Source organism: Phacochoerus africanus, chromosome 2 (assembly GCF_016906955.1).
Source record: "Phacochoerus africanus isolate WHEZ1 chromosome 2, ROS_Pafr_v1, whole genome shotgun sequence".
Classification (NCBI taxonomy): Eukaryota; Metazoa; Chordata; class Mammalia; order Artiodactyla; family Suidae; genus Phacochoerus; species Phacochoerus africanus.
In genome coordinates this window covers 63,421,586-63,441,409 of record NC_062545.1, presented here as the reverse complement: position 1 = coordinate 63,441,409, position 19,824 = coordinate 63,421,586, and the positions used below count along the sequence as shown (strand labels likewise).

Sequence of the window (19,824 nt, the reverse complement as noted above, 5' to 3'; positions counted from 1 at the left end):
GGTACTAAAATTCCCACAAATTGGATATTTAAAAATACTTAAATAATTTTAACGTAAGATTATGAGAACAGGTGGGTACATTTGCAAGTCAACTTAATGAAAATAAATGGAAAGCCTAATAGCTTCTTGAATAGAACAGTTCTGCTTCACTATCTTGCTTATTCACTACATGAATAATTCTGCATTCACAAATGTGGTAAACAGGTACAAAACAGATCAAAGAGAGACAGTTATATACTTTGTTCAACTTCAGAGTCAAAGAAGTTAGAATTCGATTACAAATGCTTTTCCTTTGTTACACTGTGCAAACTTGGAACTAGAGATAATAATATTTAATGAAAATATTTCATATTTTAAGATGTGCATCTTCATTTACCAAATGGATTAAACAACCGATCTATGTAGGAACAACAATCATATCACAAAGTTACATTACAGACAACTACAAAAATATGAAAAAACAATGTTTACAAATGATAGAGAAGAATAAATTATTTTTCAGTGCACATAATTAGGTATATATATGATAATTTAAAACCAGGTGGAGTGATTGCTGATGCTGCACTCTTAAAAATCTCCATTAAAATGTACACATCACCCAAGAGTGATACAAATAAATTGTGACACAAAAGCAGAATGTTGACTCTCTTCTCATCGTCAAGACCCAGATAATATCTCATTAAAATAATTTGCCAAGTGTGCAAATGATGGTAAACTTTTAATTCCAAAACCATTTCTCTAAATTACCAACGGATTTATATTCTTGATGCCTTTTCACATGATCACAAGCCAAGCATGCATGTGATTCCCAAAATCGTGGAAGATTTACTGTGAAATCTTTCCTCCAGTTAAAGTAACTAAGGTATAATTTGTTGTTTTTATCTACTTCTTTCAGATACTTTGCAAGCTCACTTGGAGAGTTATAATCTTCCACGTGAATGAATGAATCTGCTGGAATATAATTCTCATAGTTTTCCCTAGATGGCCCCAAAACAACAGGCACTGAGCCAGCCAGAAAAGCATTGTAGAGCTTTTCTGTGATATAATCTTTGTGGATTGAGTTTTCAAAAGACAGATAAAATTTGCAAGTAGAGATGGTAGGAATCAAATTTTTATCATTCACATACTCTCCAAATGCTTGCCCATAGGTATGAATCTCAATGCTTTTGCTTAGCTCATTGTAATACTTGACCCTGGCATGCTCAGGGTTCCAGTTACTTACAACCCAGCACACTAACTTCTCTTTACTTGGCACTTCAAACACGAAGGGGTTTGTGCTCACCGTCAAGAAGCCATAAGGCACTTGGATATCTGAATCACGGCGATAAGTCAGAGTCAGGTTGAATAGGTGCTCAATGCCACTCTTTTGGGGTGTGTGAGTTGGTGATTCCAAATTCATCCAAATCCATTTCTGGAAGGGTGGCCTAGCCTGCTGAGGTAAATTAGTCAGATCCCAACTGATGTCTCGATGATGGATCAGAACTGCGTGAGATCTGTTGTACAGAGAGCGGTCTGTTGTGAGATGGCATCCTTGGATGTTGAACATTGCTTGGCAAGATGTAAGGTCAAAGGTCTGCCCAAATGGCCACACCCAAATCAGAATAGTAGTTTCATTAAAATAATCAGTTTTGGTGGAAAAGAAATTTTTCATTTTAAGCACAGAGCTGGCTGACTCCATTGGACTGAAGATCCAGCTGTTGGTGGGCTTGATGTAAATGAGCAGACATGCCATGAAGCAGCCCAGGATAATGCAGACGATTAAAAATGGGCGGAGAATTCCTTTGGATGCTGAGGTCATAATTTTTCCTGTGAAATGGAAAGAGAAAGATATAGGGATAGGTAGAGGTAGGGATGAAGAGTTAATACATTTTGAGATAAACAGGTGGTACATCCTAAAATACACTTAATCACAAAATCAAGTGCATTTTCCTTTCCAGTGTTAGCAAACCACTGAGAGAAAGAAAAGTTTTCATTTAAGCTAAGAAAGTACTTTTAAAAGAAAGTTTTCCCTAAGTTGTACACATAATGAGTCAGAATGTGTTAAAAATGTACCAGTATATCTTCAAGCCGAATTACATTTTTTCAATGCCATCCTTACCTGTTATATTTTTATTTGCTTGTAGAAAACTGGCATGACAAAGACTGTCATCACCAAAGTAAAAACTAAAAATTCAGTGTTTTAATACCATATCAGATTTGTGAACATCTCCCAGTTGATATAATCACTTATTTGCTATATTTGAGCTTGTAATATAACTTTGCAACTCAGATTCAAGAGAAAACCAAACTTTTAAAAGGAAGACATTATGTTTTTACATCTTGGTATAAATCTATCTTCACTATTAAAAATGTATCAGGATAGTCATCCTAAAAAAAAACTCAGGCTTTGCTATTTGTCTTGTGATATTTTTTAGAAAGTACACTGACACAGAATTTGATAAATTAAAACCCTTTATTCATTTTTTATTTTTATTTTTTCTTACAATTTTCTTTGTTCACTTTTAAGAATCTATTAGTGTACCCAGTATCCACTAGGATATGATAATCAATTGCTCTACTGGCATTAAAACAGCTTCCTCACACAGTATTGGGGCATTGAAAAAGTTTTTCCTAGCATTAAAATTATATTAGTATAATAAAAATAAAAAGAAATGCATTCTCTAAAGAATTATATATTCATGGAGAACAATATTGATCTTATGAATTTTAACAGATTATGGCAGAAAAGTTGAATCAAGGCTTTTATTTATTTATTTATTTTTATTTTTTGGCTGCACCTGTGGCATGTGGAAGTTCCTAGGCCAGGGACAGAATCTGAGCCACAGATGTGACCTGTGCCACAGCTGTGGCAAGGCCATATCCTTAACCCTGTTGAACCTTATGGGAACTTCTGAGTCAAGACGTTAAAAATTTTTTTAATATAAATGTCTTCAAGGTTTTTACTTTTTTGGAATTCATGCCTCCTTATGAATATGAATACAAAGATAAAATATATATTTGTATTACTGTCTTGATCAAATTCTTTTTTTTAATTTATAATGACTTTTATTTTTTCCATCATAGCTGGTTTACAGTGTTCTGTCAGTTTTCTTCTGTGCAGCAATGTGACCCAGTTACACATACATGTAAACATTCTTTTTCTCACATTATCATGCTCCATCATAAGTCAGTAGACATAGTTCACAGTGCTATACAGCAGGATCTCATGCTTATCCATTCCTAAGGCAATAATTTGCATCTATTAACCCCAAATTCCAAATCCATCCCACTCCCTCCCCCTACCCCTTGGCAGCCACAAGTCTATTCTCCAAGTCCATGATTTTCTTTTCTGTGGAAAGGTTCATTTGTGCCATATATTAGACTTCAGATATGAGTGATATCATATGATTTTTGTCTTTCTCTTTCTGACTTACTTCACTTAGTACGAGAGTCTCTAGTTCCATCCACATTGCTGCAAATAGCATTATTTTGCTCTTTTTTGGCTGAGTGCTATTCCATTTTGTATATATACCACATCTTCTTAATCCAATCATCTGTCCATGGACATTGGGTTGTTTCCATGTCTTGGCTATTGTGAAGAGTGCTGCAAAGAACATGTGGGTGTATGTGTCTTTTTAAGGAAAGTTTTGTCTAGATATATGCCCAAGAGTGGGATTGCTGGGTCATATGGTAGTTCTATGTATAGTTTTCTATGGTACCTTCATACTGTTTACTATAATGGTTGTTTTTATTGATTCTCTGAAACATCATTCCTCTCACCAAAATAATATTGTCTGTTTTAGATTCATTAAAGTATCTTGAAATCTTGATCAAAACTAGTGTGTAAACATTAATTTTCTTTCAGAAAAGGGGAGATATTAGCCTTCCTTTAATTACCTAAATTTGTGTGAATGTTTTAAAAATCATATTTTTTTTGTTATGGAATTTTTTCTTAAAGCATATGCCACTGTGGATATAATAAAGCTTGATTTTCTGAGTCCAAAATTCTCCAAGGATTCTGGAGCACTTCCTCAAACAGAATTATCGGAATCAAAGACTGAGGATGGCCATCAAAGTTAGATTCACTACAGTCTAATCAATAACAAGAGGGGAAAATGTATATACTAAATATATCCAGGAACTGTTAGATAACCCTTGAGCTATAGAAAAAATCAGGAAGGAATATGAAGGAAATCTCATCTCTTCAGAACTAAATGACATTGATGGTATTAGTTTGTGGAATATGGTTAAAATAATGGTTAAAATTTCCTTCTATGGTAATTAGAAGGAAATTTACAGGTTTACACAATTTTAGGGAAATTAACAAGTCATGCAACTTGAAAGCTACTCAACAATGGTCCAAAGCTAAAGAAATTAAAAAATTAAAGTAAGGTTATAAATCATTTAAACTGAGATCAGAAATTTTCAATAATGAGTAACATCAAATATAACTATGGGAGGTGATGGATATTAACTAAACTTATTGTGGTAGTCATTTTGCAATATATACATTTATCAAATCATTTTGTTGTACACTTTAAATTAATACAATATTACATGTCAATTATAACTCAATAAAACTGGAAAAATGCTAAGATAAACTTCAGGGAAAATAATGAAGAAACAAAAAAGAAATTCAATTATGTATCAAAAAAGAGTAAATAATTATTAATTTGATGTAGAAAAAACTGGAAATGACTACATCGGGTAATGTTATGCTAAAAATTTTGAAAAAAACTAATGAAATCAATGGTTGTACAACTAGAAAAAATGCCATTTTTAATCAGAACTGCTGATTAAACAAATAACAGTTAAAGAAATGGAAAACTAAATGATAACTAAAAATAAACAGTAAACCTAGATAGTTTTGCTGGAGTGATATCAGTAATTCAATGAATAGAGAATACTACTGTCACTTTAAAAAGTAATCATTCTAGAAAACAGAAAAATAAGTAAAGATGCATAACTCATTTTATGAAGCCAATTATTATTTTCTTACCAAAAGAAAATATGGGAAGTTAAAAAAGTCTATTTTAGGAGTTCCCATTGTGGCTCAGTGGAAATGAATCTGACTAGTATCCATGATGTTGCAGGTGCAAACCCTTGCCTCATTCAGTGGGTTAAGAATCTGGCATTGCCGTGAGCTGTGGTGTAGGTTGCAGACGTGGCTTGGATTTGGCATTCCTGAAGCTGTGGTGTAGGCCAGTGGCTACAGCTCCAATTCAACCCCTAGCCTGAAAACTTCCATATGCCACAGGTATGGCCCTAAAAAGATAAAAACAAAAAAAGTCTATTTCACTTGTAAAGACAGATTAAAAAAATACAAAAATTTAGCAATAAAGAATTGAAAATAAACCATGATATACTTCAAGAACAGCTTTATGGAAGTCTCGTTACATTTAGTCCTACTTTGTAAATTTTAACTAGTTGAACAATTTCTCATTTCCTTCCACACCCCAGAATGTACAGACTGAGAAAACGTAACAGAAGGATCTCTCTTTAATGGAATATTAATCTTTAATGTAGATGATGTGATTGAGGACTACAGTGTTTTTTTTTTTTTTTTTTTTCCTGTGAGACCTATGTTTAATGGTTTGGGGTTTTTTTTTGGCATATCAAACCACCACAGCAGAGACCAGAGCCACAGCAGTGACAACATAGGATCCTTAACCTGCTGCACCACAAGGGATTTCTACAATGTTTAATGGTTTTAAAAATTATCTCATTGAAAGTTTCCTTAAATCCCTTTTCAATTGAAATCTAATGGCAAAAACTAAATATATAATTTCAACTCAATAGTCTTCTTTGAACAAATAATAAAAACATCAATAATCAATTGAGGTACATTTGGCACCTCAAGTTTTATTGCCTTGATTTTAGTCTTTGTCCTTTTTTGTAAGTGAGGGCTATTAGCCCATGAGTTAAATTTAGATCAGTTCTCCTTAACAGCAACAACACCTGACACTTGTCTGGTGCTCATTAGTGCCACGCATCATTAATCTGAGCACTTATATTAACAAAAATATGTATGTGTGTGTCTGCATAAGCATATGTATTAACTCATTGTATTCCTATTTAGTCATAGAGAATTTAAGATCCCAAATGGTTAAGTATCTTTCTCAAGGTCACACAGTTAGTAAGAGAGCACACTTTCAAATCCAGGCCTCTGGCTCCAGAGTCTGGCACCTGATGACTACATTTTATAATCACTGATTCCCTGGGTTGCAGCTGGAGAATACAATCATCTTGATGATACCAGAATATAAGGTCCATGAGAAGCTCTGTTTCTTCACTGCTGCATCCTCATCATCAGGATATAGTAGGCGCTTAGCTGCTGTGTATGTTGCATGTATGAATGGGAGGATTGCTGAGTACCAACTATGCCCAAGGTAAAATGCTAAATAAACAAAAATGATAAACAAAGATGAACCACATATGAAAGGATGAAATTATACTTAGTTGCTTTCTTGGCGTATTTAACATATATCCCTCTGCAAAATAACTACCATTAAAATTGACATACAGGTCTTCTTACCCAGTAGATGAGCAAAATCTCCTGGTTTTATCTCACTTAGTCACATCTCAAAATTGGCATATAGTACACTTTAATACCCAAACACTTTTTTTTTGCATAACTGAAGGAATTAATCACTAGGCACAAACACTGCTCTTCCTACTGTGTGCCTTTCAATTTTCCTGCTTCCTGGTCATTGGAATTTCTTGAGGTTCTTCTAGTTAACTTTCTGCATACCCTCCCCCCTCACTTTTCACTGCTGTCAGGGGCAATTACTAAACAACAGGAGTAGTTACTCAGTAACCCCTGCTTTGTACAGACACTGCCAGAAAAGTTTGCCTTTTGGTGTCAAATTGACATCCCCTTGACAGGAACTTTTTCACCTACTCCTCATTACTGAAATTCAGTGGGATACCCAGCATGTCTTAAATTGTTCATACAACCTATTTTTTTAAGGCATTTGCAGCTGTGTTACCATAGCTCTCACCAGAGATAGCAATACATTTATGGCATAAAGCAAACTGTAACAATAAATAGGATAATTAAAGTTTTCAGTTATTTTTAAATTTCAAGTAATATGAAAGAATATAGTCTAAAAATAATAGAATCCTTAGTAATGGTACTACTTGGTAAGAAGTGACATGTGTTTAATTGTGTTTTCCATTAAGAAACCTTCAGACATACTTTAAGAATGCTGTACTGAATGTTAAAGAATGGAGGAACTTGAGGCCTGAAAAGGTTTAGGTTGTGATTCTCAAACTATAAATATACTTTAAGGTACTGGGGAGAGAGATGTGAAACCAAGAACAGGAGGATTCTTCAAGGTGTGCTAATTCTACTTTGTTGGTCTTGGGGAAAGTGTGTTTGTGTCTGTGTGTGTTGAATCCTTATTTTAAATTTAAACAAACAGGCATATATCTGGAAAAGACAAAAATTCTAAATCAAAAGATACATGCACCCCAATGTTTAAAGCAGCACTATTTACAATAGGCAAGACATGGAAGCAACCTAAATGTCCATTGACTGAGGACTGTGTATACATACCACATCTTCTTTATCTACACACACACACACACACACACACACACACACACACACACACACACACACAATGGAATATTACTCAGCCATTAAAAATAATGAAATAATGCCATTTGCGGCAACATAGATAGACCTGGAGATTATGATACTAAGTGAAGGTTTTGGGAAATACAAATAGCATATCACTTACATGTGGAATCTAAAGAAAATTATACACATGAATTTGTTTACAAAACAGAAATAGACTCACAGACATTGAAAATAAACTTATGGTTACCAAAGGGGAAAGTGGAGGGGAGATAAATTAGGAGTTTGAGATTAACAGATACATGCTACTACTTTATATAAAAGAAATAAAAAACAGAGACCTACTGTACAGCATGCAGAACTATACTCAATATCTTATATATATATATTCATTTATATAACATTTATAATGTTATATGTATTCATTTATATATATAATATGAATCATTTATATATATAATATAATATGAATCACTTTTCTGTATACTTGAAGCTAACACATCATTGTAAATCAATTATACTTCAATTTTAAAAGAGGAAGAAAGAGGGATATACTACAGAATATAATTCAATATCTGCCTAAAAGTTTAAGATAGAAGAGGACAGCTATGATTGTAATTTGACCCTTGGGTCCTTATTCCTAGATTGCAGACACCCACTGCATATGGAAGTTCCCATGCTAGGGGTCAAATCGGAACTGTAGCCACCAGCCTATGCCACAACCACAGCAATGCCAGATCCAAGCCATGTCTGTGACCTACACCACAGCTCACGGCAACAATGGATCTTTAACACACCAAGTGAGGCCAGGGATCGAACCAGCATCCTTCTGGATACTAGTTGGGTTCATTACCAATGAGCCACAAGGGGAACTCCACTGGGTCAACATGTTTGACAATCACTGTGTGGTACATTTACTCCCTGTATGTTGTGCACATGCACAAACATTCCTGACAAGGCAAGACTTTTTAACCCTCAGTAAAACTGCGTAAAAATCATAAACCATTTGAATAGAATTTTGGATCTACTTGGGGATGTTGAGAGCAACTCAGATCAACCCCAAAGACCAGAAATGAATCACTGACAGATTGATAGGTGGATTAAAATTATAATTTTTAAACTATTGCTATTCCTTGTTAAATAGTCAAGAATCAGAGCTCTCATCAGAGTTGAAACTATCAGAAGGAATCTTATTCTATGCAAATTCTTACTATTTCTAACCACACAGACACACAATCTCTTCCAAGTACAAAATATAACATTATTAACAATGTCTGGACAAAATACATAAGAAAACAAGTTTTAATGAATATAAGCAGGGCCCTACAATATGTCACAGTATCAGCCTTTTTACGCAAAGTTGCTCTATAAGCATATTGTACTCGGAGGATTCTGCAGCAGATATTTGCTGGGTTTTACTGCCTGGCAATCACTCGCTACTTCTGATAATAGCGTCCCAATTTCCTATCTGGACATTATCTCTCCTCTCCTGTGTGCAATATTTGGGACCACAGAGAATGTATTTCCCTTTTCCTCAACCATTGTTGAGCAGGGTAACCAGATAATTCTCTCTGGGACTTTAAAACCTGAGTGTAAGGACTAAGAAGGAAAAATGCTGGAGCTGATTAATCACAGCAGGGTTCCCTGAGAAGACAATTATATAATCTCTGCTACCTGGGTTGAAGGAGCTACTCAGAACCCCACCTGCCTGGACTTAGCTTCAGATATTTCCTTGAGTTCCAAGGGCTACTCCAGAAGCCTGCGATAATTTCCTTTTTGCTTACATTGCTTATTGATTTTACTGCTTGAAACAAACAAACAAAAAATTCGAATTAACAACAAAAACAAAACAAACCCTAACAAAGCCAAAAAATTCCCGCCAATGAAAAGACAAATCCCAATTAATTATCTCTTCCTTCATTTTCAAATTCCTGCATTAGATGAAGTACATAACTTGACTCTTTCAAAATTATCTATAATTATCTGGATTTTAAAACTGTATATATATTCAAATCTTATAGTAACTTCTGGTGGAAAAGAATCTGAAAAAGAATAAATACATATATGTATAACTGAATCATTTTGCTATATACCTGACACACTGTAAATCATCTATACTTCAGTAAATAAATTTCAAGTTAAAAAAATACATAGAAGTTCTCAAAAGAGCAAACAGAAATTTATTCACTTTACATTAAGCTATAGACTCCATCCAGAGTTTAGATAAATTTGGTGTAAGGCAATGTCTAACTTAACCATTAGTGATCTGTTTAGGCAGGCTTAGAGAACAGTTATTCCCCCATGTGATCATTATGGTGTTTAGTGTCATTAAGTATCCGGGATTCTGCAAAAATCTTCTGAATACTACACTGACTGTTCATAATTTAAATTGCCCTTTTTTGGGGTTGTTTATTATTGGTAGTGTTTTGTTTTGCTTTTTTTCCTCCCTACAAGTTTGATGCTAAGATCCTTTATAAGAATAATAGAAATATAAGCCTTCTACTTTCTATACACCAGATTGTATTATGCCTTGAAGTACTGCAAAACTTTATATATTCATTGCTTCACTTTAAAAGATTCTCTTGACACATCACATTCCACTAAACCTTTCTCCTGTGCATTCCTGCTCTTAGTTCCCACCATTTTCCTAAGCCAAATGCTCCTGCCTTTGGGAAAAATGCCATTTACTTTTTGGCACAAAGACACTAGTTGATTTATAGAATGCTATCAAGTTTGCATTTGTGAACTTTTTCTCAAAGACCTTTGGATATAATCTCTGTATTTCCAGGCACAGACCTCTGTTTTACTTCCTCCAAACACCTGGGAAGCTGCTGCCAAAATATGCCAACTTTGGTCATCAATCCCTTTCCTGAATATTCCTCAGAATGCACTCTGGCATAACTAGCAATTCCCTGACATTTCTACATGATTTCATCTTTAGGGGTAGTGACTCTAAATGCTCAAAAATCTTGCTGTCTTTCAATATTTTTTCTGCTTTAATTTTTGCCTGTCATTTGTTTCCTTTGGCGTGCAAGCTGCCAACTACCACTTCTCCTGTACTGCACTCTTCTTTATCTTGGGCAGTTTCTATATTCAGTCTCTTTGAAGTTTTGTTTTCAATTCAGGGATTAATCTTTTTTAGTTGGATCTTTTATCTGCTCTCTTCTCTCTACTGATAATCGCTAGTTCTTAATCACTGTCTTGATTCACTTTAGAGGCTCTAATTCTTGGCTCTGGCTGCAGCTAGAACAATCAGATCTGAAACTGAGCCCAAGTATAACTTGGCCCATGTGCCACCTAACCATAGGGGACTCTATAGACAGGATTGGGTGTGACTCTGGCAATTTTCCCAGTATTTGCTTTCTGGCTTCCTCTTAGGCAGTCTTTCAAAATATGGCTGTCAGCATCAGGGCTTCCTATGATTGTCAAGTTTTAGATAAGAGCAGCTAGCCAACAAGAGTCAAGGAAGACTTAAAAAAACAAAAACAATAACAAACCCCTAAAAATAAAAAGATCCCTCATTTTGGGCTAATATATTACTATGTGTTTCTGATGCTGAAAATGAGAGTTTCTTCATTTAACCCACTGGATTCTCCTTGACATTCCCCTTTCCTTCAAATCTATATCCCAAGGCAGCACCACACCTGCCAGTTTTGCCTCCTTGATATTCCTTAGATTAGCTGACTTCTCCCCATTTCCATTGTTAAAATGTGTATCATCTCTTGCATGGACTATTGACATTGCTTTTGAAGTGGTGCACCTGGCACCCACTTTTGACCCTTTCAGTTGATCACAATGCAGCAGGCCAGTGGTTCTCAAAGTGTTTTCTCCACACTGGCAGTGGCAGCAGTAGCATCTCCTGGGATCTTGTTAGAAATGCTAATTCTCACACCCAAACCTAAACAGATGAAATCACAAACTCTGGCCCACTCAGAAATCCATTTTTAAAAGTCCTCCAAGTATGAATCCCAGTTGCTTTTAAGATCAAGTTTAAAAAAGAAATAATGTGGCTTAAACAGCCTTGGGTGATGGGGACCCTGCCTCTGGCTCCAGCCTCAGTACAGGATATGCTCCCTTTTGCCTTCCCTGTAATGCTGTGCTTGGCCCTCTTGCTCAGGGTCCCTGCACCAGCTCTGCTCTCTCCTTGGGACATGCTCCCTGTTCTCTTGGCTGATTCATTCCTTTTCATTTTTGGGGTCTCAGCTCCACTGGTGGTTGCTTATGGAAGGATCCTTGACAGTCTCCCAATACCCTTGACTGCCCAACACACATGCATTAAATCAAAGTCCCCTCTGCCCCCACCCAGTATGTGCCTCATAGAAACATGTGTCATTTCTGCATAGCACTCCCCAGTGGCAAGTTTACCTATATTTGTGTGGGGACAGCATTAATGTTGTTACCTCTGTTCCATTGTTTTTTGGAGTGACCAAATAAGTAGCAATGACTGAGCATTTGCAGTACTAGCCACCAGGTTAAGAGTTTGATATAGATTTTATTATTTAATCCTCAGGAAAAATATATTTCTTTTTGTTCATTTAACAAGTAAGTATGCATCACTTCCTATGTAACATCACGATTCTAAGCACTTAATATGAAGCCTTTTAGATCCCATCATGACCAGGTAAAATATACACCACAATTATATTCATTTTTACAGATGAGGAAACTGATGTCCACCTTTTTTTTTTTCCATGTCATATAGTAAGTGGTCAGTCAAGATGTGAACACCAGTGGTTTGTCTCCAAAGCATGTTGGAGTTGAGATGTTAGAAATGAGATTTGAGCTGATAATTTCAAAGGCTATGAATTATAGGAGTAAAAGTTTATTTTATGACATATGTTACTTTGGAGCCATTGTGCATGAGACCAAACTACACTCATCAACACTTCTCTCCGGCTCTTGTTCTGGAAATCAATGGCCAGGAACAGTGGGTCCAGAATATGGGAAGTTTTAGGCAACTCTCCTCCTGCCCCTCCAAGACAGTGTAGAGAAGTAATCAGAGCAGGATGAGTCTAGTTTTTTTTTTTTTTTAATTATTTGAGTGTCTATAAAGCAGTTCCAGGAATATCAAGGACTATTGACGCATTTGTAATTACTAACCCAGGGCCTCCCTGATAGTTGTATTCCTGCTAGCCACATTCTCTTTCAGATAAACTCCTCATGCACTGCTTTATTGAGTCATCTTTGAAAATCAAATAATCTCAAAGAGCTAGGTTATCTAAGAACAATAAAGGCAGAGAAAAGAAATCATTTAAACGAAATGTTCAGTTATATCCCAGAGTTTGTTGTCCACATAATGTCATTGGTTAATATTTTAAAGAGCTTACAAGTATTTATTTTAACCATTTCTTAAAAATATAATAAGGACTTCCTTTTCTATACATTTTTATATTCACCAGATTTCACCAGACTCCTATATAAGGCCATATGCTTTGAATCACCACAGTATGATAGTTTGCTCTACATTGGTCTCACCACCAGGAACCACTCTTCTTCAAAGTGTCTCTCAGTTATTTTGGTGAAAGACCATAGGAGTTTCATACAGACTCCAGTCAGTCTGTATTGGGGAAGCAGATCCCATCCACTCAGTTTGTCCTTCTGCATTGTGTGGCTCCACTAGTCTGAGAATCCACTTGACACAGCCTCACTTCTCCTTCTAACCACTGAATCTGTGGACCTAGAAGCCCAAATGCAGCTCTTGCCTGACCTCTAACCCCCTGGGTGCCAGAGTTTCTGAGCTCACACTGCAGTTGGAAAACCAGCTTCCTGGATCAAACTTGGTCACTGACACAGCAGGATCTTTGAATGTACCGAGCCACGTACAGCTTCTCTCCCAGAATGTCTCCCTTCATTTCTCGTCCTCTATCAGCTAATAGTAGAGGTTTTATTCCAATTTACAGGGCAAGTGAGTGAATCCACAGGAAATAAACTGCTTTATCTTCTTTGGCTTTTTCCTATAACCTTATCCCCAATATTAAATTCTTGCTCTTCTAACGACAAAAGCAAAAATGAAGACAAAAGACAAAACACCATCATGCATATTAAAGGATACTAACAGATACTAAGAAGGAGGCTGCCAGAATGAAAGAGAGTATCTACCTGTAGAGAGAAACATTGTATGAGATGGGCATTGCCATGACAACAGTTTCTACATCCCACCAAAATTTGCAGGCTGATCATCTTTTGAACTCATGTGAAACTAATTAGCACTGGCTTTACTGGGATTAAATAAAAACAGATCATGGTAGTTAATAAGGAGCTTCTGAAACATCAAGTTAAATCTATAATAATAGAATTGGCCAGCAAAAACTAAAATAGAAAGGATGAGCCACAAGAAGTCAATGGCCTAAGAGATAATATGACAAAAGTGTAGCTAAGAATACTGTAGGAAAAAAAAAGTTTAATCAACTTGCAACTGAGTAATCTGAAAATTAACTGATTGATTAACATACTCAACAGAAGACAATAGTATTAGAAGAATGATGTAAAGGAAGAATTTATGAGTAAAAATTCCTAGAGAGAAACGGTTTTTTGGGGGCCACAGCAGCAGCATTTAGAACTTTCTGGGCCAGGGATCCAATCCAAGCTGCACCTGCAGCAATGTCAGATCCTTAACCCACAGCACCACACCACAGGAAGAAACTTTGAGAAACATTTTCTCACTCTCTGTTTTTTCAGGGCCAAACCATGGCATACGGAAGCTCCCGTGCTAGGGGTTGAATCAGACCTGCAGCTGCCAACCTACAGCCACAGCCACAGCCACACCACATCTGAACCACCCTGCAACCTACACCACAGCTCATGACAACGCCAGATCCCCCACCCACTGAGCGAGGCCAGGGATGGAACCCACATCATCATGGATCCTAGTTGTGTTTGTTAACCACAGAGTCCTCAGGGATACTAGTCGTGTTTGTTACCACTGAACCACAATGAGAATTCTGAGAAACTTTTAATCTTAGATATACAGGTTACTATAGTCCTTGGAGGGGAGGACCTTCTAGCACATCATGGAAGGTCATCTGGCCCCACTGGCTTCTTTCTCTGTAACTTGAATGAATCATCCTCAAAGATATCCTAACTTTCTTATTCTGATTTCATTCCTTATACATAATCTTTTGAATATTTAGTTTATCAAGCAATTGAATACTCAGAAGAAAGCATCATATTTCATAAACAGAGCGGATAAAATGGAGGCTTTCAAAGAGAACACATCAAAAGAGAATTCTTATTCCCTCCCTTCCTACCACAGGACAAGACAACTGTCCTCACATCTAAGGCTGATTCCTCCTAATTTTGGAATCTAAATGAGTACAGCCACATCATTCCATTTATTATCCCTGATTTTTCCTGCATCTCCAATTTCAATACCTCTAATTGTTGTTTTCCACTAGAATTTAAATGTAGTCACATTTTAATTTAAATATAATCACAGTTGTCTATTAAAGAACTTTCACCATCCCCAACACCACTCCTTTGTTGTCTCTATCTTTGCAAATAGTCCACATCATCTGTATATCTTTCTAAGTCTCTAATTTGAAATCCTTTATTTATTCCTTCCACTCTCTTAAGTTGACATCTAGTAGTTACTACAACTGGTCAGTTGAAATGATGAAGCACTTATTAAATCTCACTTCCTTTCTCATCCTTTTGCCACTTTGTTGTTTGTCTACACCGCTTATTTCCTGGATTGCTGGAATGAACTAATCTGTATCATCACTGATAACTGGTCTTGCTTTCCTTCAATTCCTAGTAAGCACCATGACCTGAGTGTTCCTTTTTTCCTTCATTTCATTCTCTCTCTTTCAAAAAAGTTTTATTATAAAAATTATGTTAGGAAATGAAGAGTTAAAGTAGCTGGCCTGAGATCCCTCCTATTACCAGTGAGATATTCCTGGGAAGTGGGAGAGAAGAAGGCAGGTGACCTGGTCTAATGTCCTTGAAAACATGATAACTTGACCTCCAGGCCAGCAGACTAATAATATTTGCTGTAAGGGAGAATTCTTATCCATGAAATACCTTGAGGAAGGTGTTCTTGGACTAGAATTGCTTACTGTAAACAAAAGTACCCTTGTATGGATTTATAAGGCATGGCTCCTTGGAGAATGTTGCATAAGCTATAGAACTCCTCACATATAAAATAGAGATGTTTTACAACTTAAATGCTCCCATTGCGTGTGGTGACACTGGGGCCTTCTATTATTCTTGACCAGAAATTTTGTGTAACACAAAAAGGAGAGCCTGTGGAGGCTAGCAGGTTGTTTAAGCCTTATCCCTGACTCTTGACTGCATTGCTAAAATATTGATAAAGCTTGACACTGGGCGTATTCTGTGATTGAAGTGAGTCTCATATGACAATCCAATTTTTTTTTGTATTAGCTAATGTTCAATATGTACTATTTTAAAAATACATAAACATAAGAAAAGCAGTCTATAATGTAATTCACAGAATAACAATATTTTGTCTTTCTAGCCTTTACTGTATAGATCTATTTAAGATATATTTGCATATCCTTTGTAAATAGCAATTTTTTTTCCTTACAATTTCAATAGGTAAAATGCATTGTTCATGGCTTAAAATTCCTGGAATGGCATTAAACAATAAAAATGATGGTTGGCTTCTTTGGCACACTTCTATTTTGTAAGGACTGTGTCCCCTCTGGCCATTGTATAAGATAGAGACTCTATTCTCATGTTAAGGAAGTTGCTTCCTATCCCACCTTTAAATCAATTATCAATGCTATTTTTTCATTTGTTTGTTTTAATTGTGCTTTTCTTCTACTAAAAGTAGCCTATGATTTTTCTTATTATTAGGTCTTTGATGTGTCATGATATTAATATACTTTCTTATTTAAAATTTCCTTAAATTATTGGCATAACACACTTTTCTGTACAAATTAGTGCTGATATTTATGTATTTTTGCAAACATATCCAGAAGTGAGTACGTATTTTTTTGTTATGGGGCCCTCTTAATTAAGTTTTGATATTAAGGCTAGACTATCTACATAAAGGATTAGACAAGATAATACAAGCATTGTACTGCTTCTAAAACATTCTAAGCACAAAATGAATGCCAACTGTTGTCAATATTTATTTTAGGCCTCAGGTAGTATTATTGAGGAACTTTTGTAGCATGAGGATTATCTTCCCTTGAGAATTTGAAAACAGCTGGTCCTGATCCTCCTCTTTTTTCTTTTTTTTGTCTTTTTATCCAGCGGCATATGGATGTTTCCAGGCCAGGGGTCGAATCAGAGCTACAGCTGCTGGCAGCCTACACCACAGCCACAGCAACGCAGGATCCAAGCCGCATCTGCGACCTACACCACGGCTCATGGCAATGCCGGATCTTTAACCCATTGAGTGAGGCCACGTATTGAACCTGTGTCCTCATGGTCAGATTCATTTCCGCTGAGCCACGACGGGAACTCCTCCCTCTTTTTTTTTTTTTTTTTAGTTATCTGATATCTCTTCCAATTTCTTGTATTTACAGATTTAATTTTTTTCTATTACTTGAGTTAATTTCAATCATTTGCATTTTCCCAGAATTGCTCAAGGCATAAAGATTCTTAAATATATCATCATCTCACTGCGTGTAGTACTTTTTAAAAATAACATTAGCAGAGCAACAACAATAACCTACTCTGATTTTGTCCTTATGTCAATTCCCCTGTGTCTAATTTTATTTATTCATCCTTAAAGAAATCAGATTTATTACTGCCTCTTGTTACAGACTGAATGTTTATGTCCTCCTAAATTTACATATTTAAGCTTTAATTCCCAGTGTGGCTATATTTGGGGATGGGGTCTTTAAGGCAGTAATTACAATTACATGAAGTTGTAAGGGTGGGACCCTGAGCTGAAAGGATTAGTTTCCTTATGAAAAGAAACACCAGAGATCTCTTGCTTTCCTCCCTGCCCTTGCAGACCCACAAAGAGGAGGTCCTGTGAGCACAGAGCTAGAAGGTGGTCATCTGTAATCTAAGGGGAGAGGTCTCACCGTACAAAAACCCTGCTGATACCTTAATCCTAAACTTCTAATCTCCAGAACTGTGAGAAAAAAAAAATTGTGTTTAACTCTCCCAGTCTCTGGTATTTTATTGTGGCAGCCCTGGCAAACTAAAGCACCTCCTCATGCAAGACTTTTATATTTTGACACTCTTTATCATGAATGTTTGTCACAAGACTTGTTTTATTTTATTGCTGAATCAATACTTCTTATCTAAATGAAATCAACAAAAAGTTATATCCCTCCTTTTGAATGAATAAGCTCACCATTCAGCTGTGTATTTTTTTATTTTTTATTTAAGGGCTGCATCCCCAGCATATGGAAATTCCCAGGCTAAAGTTTGAATAAGAGCTACAGCTGCCAGCCTATGCCACAACCACAGCAACACCAGATCCGAGCTGCCTCTGCGAACTACACCACAGCTCAGGGCAATGCTGGATCCCCTGCCCACTGGGCCAGGCCAGAGATCAAACCTGCATTCTCTTGGATACTAGTTGGGTTCCTTACTGCTGAGCCACCATGGGAACTCCCTCATGTGTGTATATGTTAATATGATCTGACAAAATCTTTTTTTCTGAGCCTGGAAAGGAGAGAAACAAATCCTGAATGTCTTTGCTTTGGTGCCTGAGTGACAGGAAGTTTTCTTCAATGCCATCTATTTCTCTCTAACTTTACAAGTAATGGTCTAACTGTAGGAGGTACAAACGTAGCAAGTGATTCATTCATGATGTGTTCCTCCATGACTCAAACTTGATTTTTACTTTTATGCTATGTGAAATAAGTTAGATAGCATCTTTTAAAAAACATGAAAAGGAAGACCATCCACTGGCTTTTAGACTATGAAGGGCACATGGCACATTGTTCTATGACTGAGAACACCTGCTCTGCACACAGTATGCCTGGTTTCCAATTCTGGGTCTACCTTTGGCTCTCTGTGAAGGTTTCCAGCAACATCCTGAACCTTTCCATGTCTCAGTTATTCATCTAAAAAATTAAAAGGCTCCCTAGCTGCCACATTCGTGCATATAAAATGAATTGATATTTGTAAATTACCTGGAACAGTCCCTGACCCATAGCAAGCACTCAGTAATTATGAACTGTAATACTGGCCACATAAACATGTGTATGGCCTAAGCCATATGCTTTTTCATTACTGAATATGAAACTGCCCCATATAGCAGTAGCAATAATAAACTTTGCAATTCCTCTGGAAGATGGGGTTACAGAAGATTTTACATGGGATAACCTAACTGATCACTTAACCGCTGATTAATCAGTCACCCCTCACAAAAAACAAAGTATTTTGCAGCAGTGAAAGTGTTGCTACTTGCCATTGGCCACAATGCAAAAGGCAATTTGCTCCATTTTAATTTGATTTTGTTCCATCTTTTAGAGTAATTACTGGACAATTATTTTGTCATACGCTGTATGCTCAATAGGCAATTCTGGTTCCATGAGATTAAGGAACTCATTTTCTCTGATGTGCTTTACCCCTCTTTGATCTTCAATTTCTGAAAACATATTTTTCAGGTGCTCTCTTTAAAACTGTTTTTTTGCTCATTTTCATTTTCTAATTGTCTGTTTTTCCATACTGAAATTCCACTTTTTTTCTTCATAGGTAGCAAAAAAACTGATCCCAAGCTTTGCATATAAGCAAATGTTCATTAAATATTTTTTTAAAGTTTATGTGTTTATGTGACATAGTGTTTTAAATGGATGGTACAAAGATTATAAGTAAGCTAACTTAGAGAACTTAGAAGCCAAAAAAAAAGAAGTAGTAAAGTAAGATACAAATCCTATTGAATAATATATACTTTAAAAAGACTGTATCTTAATGAGGAAGCCTTTCCTCCTCTGAGCCCTCACTGTCACTCTGCAGCTCTCTAACATGGTACTAGTATTATAATGATTTGCCTTTGTTCCTCCCCATTAGACTTTAAATTCCATAGAGGCATGAACAAAATTTATTTTGACTTTCTATTCTAGCTACCTATCACAGTTTCTGGTACATGGGAAGCATAAATATTTTCTAAATGAGTAGTGAATAAATAAATGCATGAATCAAAAGTCAAGCAAACATTCTGATCTTATGGCTTCCCCTTTCTTTCTTTGGAATGGAGAGGACAAATATTCTATTGCCATATGCAATTGGGATGAGGAATCCAAGCTCCCAATATCCAATATCCAATATCCAAATATCCAAATTTCCAACCATAAAAATTTCTATGCTTTAAGAGAAGGGGTGTCAGCAACTTG

At 36.1% G+C, this 19,824-nt stretch overlaps 1 protein-coding gene across 1 annotated transcript in view; it reads right to left on the bottom strand.

The window, feature by feature from the left end:
* Positions 1–704: 704 nt before the first annotated feature.
* Positions 705–19,824, bottom strand: part of FUT9 (fucosyltransferase 9) — a 194,068-nt gene continuing 174,948 nt past the window's right edge. Inside the window, exon 3 of the mRNA XM_047769354.1 lies at positions 705–1,806. Coding sequence (XP_047625310.1) covers positions 719–1,798 — 1,080 coding nt within the window. The 5' untranslated portion in view covers positions 1,799–1,806 and the 3' untranslated portion in view covers positions 705–718. The remainder of the gene's footprint in view (positions 1,807–19,824) is intronic.